The following is an 8206-nucleotide window of genomic DNA, read 5'->3' on the forward strand; positions in this document are numbered from 1 at the left end:
ATATATATCTAACGGCAAACAGCTTATGCCGCCACGTTGTGAAAGCCTTGCATGACCTAATAATCAGATGAATCTTTGTTCTCATTTAACATAGTTCGGGTTAGTTGTTTTTATTTTTAAACAAAAAGAAAAAATTGTCTTATTGCAATTTAAAGAATTATTCTCTTTTTGCAAACTCAGTGATTTATAAGAATGTCTCTATATTATTATTCCTAAGTTTTGGCATCTCAAACTAGCTGAGAGAATTGAGGTGTTCTCCTATACTGTTTCTAATCCATCGGTTTTCCTTATGCAGAAGTCGAACCTAATGTTTACATATAATCAGGTAACAATTATCGAGTATGATGAGCACAAAGGAGAAATACAATTGGTCTGGCATGCTGGTTGTTGGAACGAGGCATAGAATCAAGGTTAATTTACCCCAGATTAGTTTATTCTTTCAAAACGTTTTCATTAAATGTTCAGCATTTCTCTTCGATGAACATTTTTTAGCACCTCGTGCTTTATTCGCCAGTTATGGCTGACAGTTTGAGTAGCAAGCCAGTTTTGTCTCACATTTCACGACCGTCACCGTCATATTACATGTGAGCCGCACTTAGACCACTTTTTGTACTGTGATCCTAACTGCTTTCCATTACATCACCACCAGTGCCACTACAGTATAATCCACCTGCCCTCCGCCACTATCACTTCAACATTCCCACCATAATAAGAACAATTTTAAATCGCCCCGTTTACGACAAACTTCACCTTATTCCAATCAATTACACCAACGAATATGGTGGGTTAGAGGGGCTGTTCCTAAGTAATTTTTCAATTTCATTCTTCTTAGAAAAGGCAGTTATATTGCACTCCATTTGATTTTATTTTCTCAAGATGTAATGTCTCTACAATATTAGGTTATTTTTTTATTGTTAGATTAGTGATGGGACTGTTAAGATAGGGCTCAAATGAACCGAGCATCGACGGCTACTCGGCTTCGGTCATAAGGTTAGCGTTTATGTTGTTGTGCGGTAAATGACAAGCTTGATACACAGTTTGAACAATACTCGATAAAATAAACAATCTTGAAAACCAGTCGTTCGACTCTTTCAGTTACGACAAGTTGTTTAAGGCTCGTGATATGTCCTTAAACTCGATAAAATGCCGTTATACTTATTTACATTAAAAATATATATTATATATTATTAAACTATTAAGTCTAACATTATGTAATTTATTTAAATTAAATTTTAACTAACATTATATATATTTTATAATTTATGCATAATAATTTACTCCGCCCTCCCCTCTCTTAATATATATAAAATATTTTAGCTAATTTATATATAAGTACTCCATTTACATTTAACTATATAATTAATATATAATATATTATGCCCGCCACCTCTCTCTCTCTCTCTCTCTTCTCTCTTCTCTTCATCACTTTTGCATTTTTATTTCCCCTGTCGATTGCCTCTCTTTCTCTCTTCTCCATGGCCACGAAAAAAAAAACACAGTTGTTTAGTCCCACACTGTGGAATTAGAGAAGGTTTTGCATTATATAATGAGCTATGTTGGCAAAAGGGTAAGACGCGAGGTGGGTTGGGCTCGGAAGGCGGGGCCGGCTGCGGGTTGTGGGTTGGTTCGGCTTGTTACAACGGGTCGTTTGTTCAAAAGTTCGACAAGCTTACAATTAAACGAGTTCGAACTTGTTCACGAATCAAATACGAACAATATATTTTTAAACGAGCTCGAACTCAAACAACCATTGAAGAAGCTCGACTAGCTTTGAACCGAGCTTGAACACGTTTTGGACAAACGAGCTCGAACTTGAACATGCCAAATCTCGGCTCGATTCATTTACAGCTCTAGTGCTAGAGATCCATTAGATCTTGAGCTGCATGGTACCATGCAATAGGGGTTTCAAATTGGATATTCGGTTCGGGTTCGGGCCAAACCTGGAATTCACTTGGGTCCTATTCAACTAACTCGAACTCGACTCGAAAATTCTGGCATGGACCTGACTCATTGGGTTACCGGGATTACACGACCTAACCCGCTAACTTGAATATCACAACGAGATCGGCTGCTGACATGAGTGCGAAGGGGATGTGAGTCACGAGTACAAAGGGGGCAGTGCGACCATGCGGGTGCTGCGGCAAGCGAGTTCGAATGCGGGCTAGGGTACAGGTGCGGGAGAAGGTGTGGGTTCGACCATACGGGTGCGGACGCGAGTGCAGGAGGCACCGGGCGAGCGGGTGGTCGCTGGTCGGCTGTGGGAAGTCGCGAGGGTGGGATCCTGGTCAAATCGGGTCATCTTTGGGTTTCCAAGTCAACCCAAACTCGACTCGATTTTAAAACCGGGTCATAATCTCTAACCCAAACCTGACCGTTATGTGTGGAATCTGATTGTGTTGATTAATCTAATTGTTATGTTGTCTCGGACCTAAAAGTTGTCGTGTTTGCTAGGGGGTGCAGGGCTTTACCCCCAACTTGGGTTTGGGTGTTTTGCACCCGAAAATTATTTTCAACATACAACGCTTCGGCATTGAACTACAAAGAGCAGAGCACCACAACCGCATATATACGACACTGTAGAGGATCAAAATAGAGGTTCAAGCATTGCATCGCTGTGAGACGGATTGGACGATTTTCTTTCTCGTTTTCTGAAGGGTTACATCCCTTGGGGTTATATCACTTGGCTTTATCTTATATATTGAGTATGTAGACATTGAAAATGTTGCATGTGAGAAGAGATGCAAGGAGAGTGAGAGAGAAGAGCTATTTTTACTTATTTCTCTCAATTTTCATAGTGAATTTCTTGTTGTGGTGTGGCTCTGTGGTTTTTTTCCCTATTTTGGATTTTTCTACATTAAATCCCGGTGTTTTTTACTTTTTCGCTGCTTTATTTTGTTGCTTGTTTTGTCATTGTGGTGTTTACTCCTCATCTTCGCCAACACTGACACATATGACAACGTGTTTACCCGAACCCCAAATTTTTTTGGTCAGTTTTGAGTCAGGTTTGGGTCATATCTTGGGTCGGGTCAAATATTGACACCCATACCATGCAAGCTCTGCTAACTAGTGCTTGAATAAGCTTGTGATCGCATCAGTTAAGCTCGATTATATTGTTTTTGTAAATTGAGTAGAAAAGAGAGGGAGGAGGAATATGGCATTACAGATGGTGAGAGGCAAGTACACATGTAAAGATGGAGGGAAGGCGTTAATATGTCAATATGCATAGGATATATGAAACATGATGGCTTTTGTGATCAAGCTGTAGGTAATCTATGTTGTTGGATTAAACCTGAAGGTATGAGCGAATGCGTTGTGTAACGGTCCAGAATCTAAATCAGAAGAATTACATCTTTTTATCTTCTAATTAATCTACTAGAGCCGCTAATTTCATTTCATATCAATTTAAAATAGCGAAAGTGTTGAAAAAGTATTGTTATCCTCAACGGATTGAGATATTTTGTGATCGAGTATGACATAGAAAATAATATATTATTCCGAAAGACAATAATTTTATTTCGTTGTGGACTCAATAATAAAATTCACAATTTAAATTTTAATAGAGATTTTTTTCTTATTTAATATTTAATTGAATATGGTTTATTTTATTTTATGGTACAGATGCCCCATAATGACAATCTCCTCAGGTTAATTACATCTCAAGCAATTTTTTTAGAACACTTTTGATTAAATTATTGATTTCTTTTTTTAGAGTCATCAAAATATTGACCAATCTTTTCATTTTAACATTTGTGAAATTCTTGTTCAATGATTTATTCTTTGGGAATTTCAAAGGAGGAAATATCAACTTAAAATCAGATTTTTAAGAATGGGAGCCAAATGAATGAATATTGAAATGTAGGAGTATTTGATTCTGAGGCAACTCAGAGGTACTCAAACCATCCTATGTTGGTTTTACATTTTAACATCAGATTTTATTTAAGTTGACAATTTTAATTTAGAATATTGAGGCTTATATTCTTAACAACACATGTTAGAGAAAATGTCCGAAAGGTGAGGGCTTATGAAATGACTAGAAGTCAACAATGGCTTCAGATTCTAGAACTAAGGTGATGACTACTGATAAGTAGTGTCTCGAACTTAAGTGCAAATGACTGACAAATTATACCTCACCTGAGACATAGTTAGACCTACATCTGGATTTACAATCATGCCTATGAAGGATTACCGGCTAAACCCTCTTAACCGCTTTTAAATCTATTTAGTCCCGTCTCAATACATATGAAGAGTATGAAAGTTTATTTTATTTATAAGATATGATTTACAACTTGACTTTTAGGTTAAGATGCCTGACAATGTGGGTATGTATAATGCTGCTCACAAAAAATGCAGATTTTCGTTATCTGGTTCTTAAGTGAAGACTTTATATATCAGTCACACTTGGTCATGCATGATAATTTAAATTTTTTGAAAACTTGGCTCCTTAGAAGGAGCCATATAAAATTTTCTTTTATTTGAAAAATTGTGATTTCTATGGTTGATTTTATATTGATTTCATGTTAAGTGGTAGAAAAATTAGTTTTATCCTAAAAGCCTACTGTATAACACAAGTCCAGGTCACCCCAAACAAAACAAGAGAAAAAACTTAGAAAAACGCATGCATTTCTGATTCGCACTCAGTAAACAATCAAAACATGCTTGTATATATGTATAATCAACTAGAGAATGAGAATGTAAAGAATGTTCAAATTATTACAGCCATTGTTAGCAGCTAAGTTGTCTGTCATTATACAACTTAATAATAATTATTACAGACTCAGTCTGTGGGGTCTTCAAGCTTTGGCTTATAGATGGGCCTTAGGCTTCATATATAGTAGGCTCATCCTGCTAATCCACCTCTCTTGTAATTATATTCCATAGGTTTATACATCCTAAGTCTAACAAATACATTTTAAATTATAAAAAATGCTCAAGCCTGCAAAATAGAAAGAAGATCAAAAGCATGTTATATATATAAAACAATTATCACATAATTGTGCAGCACTTAAAATGCCAAGCCTTGCTTCTACTCTATTAACCATGCCTTCTTGGGAGATTTTAAGCAGTGCATGCAACAAATATTGTTAATATAATCGTGATTTATTGCACCCCCTCTTGGACATGTCCACCTATAAAAAAGAGCATGCATATCTCTATCCTAATCACTTAAGGGAAAATGCCTACAACGCAGCCAATTCAATAGACAATCACACAAGGACATCAACCACATGCGTAGAAAAAAGAAAAATTATAATCTTAGCATGCCTAGGGGTTGTGCACCTAAGTGTGTGCCAGCTGCGTGATATGTCACTACAAAAAATGTTTGTTTTATTGAGGAATGAAGATGTTTAATCTTAATCCAGGGGCGGTTTCACTTTTAGTTGTTTGCGACTTAAAGATTTTATTTGATTTCTATTTATTTCATATTTAGGTGGGCAATAAAGAACCTATAAAGCAGTCATTGCTTGCTTTGAGGTAAGCCTACTGCTTATGAAATCTTAAAATACAATAATGCAAGCATTTCACCTTTTGGGATGGAATGATTGATCATTGTATTAAAGAAACTTAGGTGATTTTTAAGAATTTTGAGGTCCTTTTAATATTTGGATAAGAGAAATGTTTACCTAATAGAGTAAAGTAGACATGCCTAAGGGTAAGGTGAAATTCACTTACGATTTTGTGAAATTCTCCTAATAGGATAAGATGAACTTCAACCGATAGAGACTCCTAAAGGACATTTAAAAGTTATAGTTTAAATGCTATAAGAGGAGGAGATCACTTGTTTTGTTAAGTGAAGGGCTACTTTAGAGTGTAGGGTCTAAGTGGAAGATTTACCTACTTGATTAGAGGTCAAATAGGTGAGGGTGTGTAAAACCCAAAATAATTATCAGGTATGAAACAAAATTTTTATATTTTTGATAATGTACCGTTCAAAGAAAATTTAATAAATGCTAGTATAATTAGTTGTAATTATTTAAAATTAGATTTGGATAATAATAAGTAGTAGTTATTTTGAATGGATGTCATCTTTGGAATCTAGCAGTTATGAGAGTGGGCCCTCCTTATCACATTTTGGCAAGCCTCATTTCACGCTAATAAGAGTCACGCTATCCAGAAGTTCCCTGTTTTGGCATTCACGCAAGCAAGCATGCAACGGGATGGTAGCATATTCGCAGAAGTCTTTGGTAGCATTTGGAAGAAGGCTTAAACAAAGTGCAGCTCTTGATTTTGGTAGTATTTGGAAGTTCTGTAGAGGTAGTGGAACATCCAGCCAGTGAAAGGAATTCACTTATACGGCAAAAAAACAGGAAAATCCTGTAGTTTTGTTCCGCACAGGAGGAGGGCGGCACTGTAGCACAGTTCGCAAATTGTTTTTTTTATCCGGTCTCGGTGCAGTGAAATTCGAGATACTGCTGTTCCGGTAAAGTTCCATAGACTTGCAATTTTAAGCTTGAAGATTTTGTTAAGTATTAGAATGGTTGTAAATAAGTTTTTCTGGATAAATATTGTAGAGCATTACGGCACTAATGATTGATATTTTGGCAATGGAGTAGGAAGGAAAGATTTCAAAGATTACGAAGAGAATAAGGTTTGTGAATGGGTAAATTATAGAAACTTTATTTTGTGTATAAATAGAATTTAATTGTCATTCGAATTATAGGATTGTGATTCGATCAAAGGAAATTATTGAGGAAATGCGAACATTAAGATAAGGGAAAACCAGATTCGTTTGAAATTATGCAAAGAGAAAGCTTTGAAGTGACTTATAATCGAAGAAGATTAAGGAGTGAAAGGTTGGAAGAGGCATCTCGTCAAGAAGGTAAATTATGTAATTGTTATAATTGGAATGATCTTAAATGTATAGTTCTTATGCCTTGAAATGTGAATGCATATTTCTTATGTCTTTAAATGTTAATTATAAATGAAATGCATTATGAGCTTTTTGTTAGTCATCAGTAGAATACATGGGAATATTCAAAGAAGCTTTCTTTTAACTTAGTGTTATCAAATTCTTAATTCTCTAAATGTATGAGCATAAGTCTGCTTGAAAGGTTATAACCTTTGAAATTAGTTATGATGTATGAAGATTTGATGTTGGAATATCAAGTTAAAAGTAAAGATTGGCTATTTTATCATATAATATCTGCAATATCAGGTGGGCAAAAGGGACCAAAATATTAAACCTGTATTGTAGGAGGGGCAAAAGTGACCCCAAAGAAAAAGATACCTGCATAGCAGGTGGGGCAAAAGGGACCCCTAATGAGGCAAAAGGGACCTCAATGTAATAATGTAATTCAATGGCGATAATGCCAGGTTTACCTGGGCTCCATTGAATATGGTGATGAAAGTCTAGCCAATCCTTTCACTTATTTAATTTGATGTTCTTTGTATTGCGAAAAGAAATGAATCATGCTATCTTAAGAAATTATGATTTGCAATAATATTTAATGATGATGATTAAAAGGGGTTTGAATTATTTTCTCTTGTTATATTAAGCGTTATTTAGATAATAATTTTGCTGAGCCTCATACTCACCAGTTACTTTTACTGGCTATTTTTTATAGGAAAAGGAAAGAAAAAGTGGAGAAAGATTCGATAAGCAAAGTATTCTAAGTTTTATGTCAATGTTTATTTAAATTTTGAATATGCTCTTGAGGTAGTAACTTCGTTTAATGTTGGTAATACTTTGAATTGTTTTGGATTTCATTAGTTGCTCTGTATAAAATCTTTGATGTGAATGAATTTGGGGAATTATTATCTTCCTTTGTTTTCATGATGTTAAATGTTTTTATTAGATTTGAAATGACTTAACAGAAATGAGGAATATGGAAATTTAGTGATTCTTGTACACTCTACAACATCGTATAGCTGTACTGTGGGGTGTTCGGGTGGATAACTCAAAGTTTTGATAGCTATAATGGAAGTCTGTAAAGCTTTTTGGGAGCCATAGAAGTGGGGAGAGAGTTATAGTTTTGGTAACTACAAATCAAGGGAGTTATCATTGAATTTTGTGTTCAATGAAGAGTTTAGTTTAACTAAATAAGACAGACAAACTTATGAGAATGATATTGTTTTGTTACAAATCATGTGGAAGTTCTTTGAACTTTTGAGTATTTAAAGAAGATTAGTTCAATCTTCTAATTTTAGTTAGGGATGAGAGGGAGGCATGAATGGGTCCTAATGCTTAGCTAAACTTATAAATTTTTTT

General features: G+C 35.2%; 1 protein-coding gene across 1 annotated transcript in view; it reads left to right on the top strand.

Moving 5' to 3' along the window:
• The window catches only part of LOC110112620 (putative elongation factor TypA-like SVR3, chloroplastic), a gene marked incomplete in the record, with an annotated part of 32608 nt that overhangs the window by 4323 nt on the left and 20079 nt on the right, over positions 1 to 8206 (top strand). The window contains 1 exon segment of the mRNA XM_028694341.1: positions 326 to 357. Coding sequence (XP_028550174.1) covers positions 326 to 357 — 32 coding nt within the window.

Source organism: Dendrobium catenatum, unplaced genomic scaffold, assembly GCF_001605985.2.
Source record: "Dendrobium catenatum unplaced genomic scaffold, ASM160598v2 fragScaff_scaffold_459, whole genome shotgun sequence".
NCBI lineage: Eukaryota > Viridiplantae > Streptophyta > Magnoliopsida > Asparagales > Orchidaceae > Dendrobium > Dendrobium catenatum.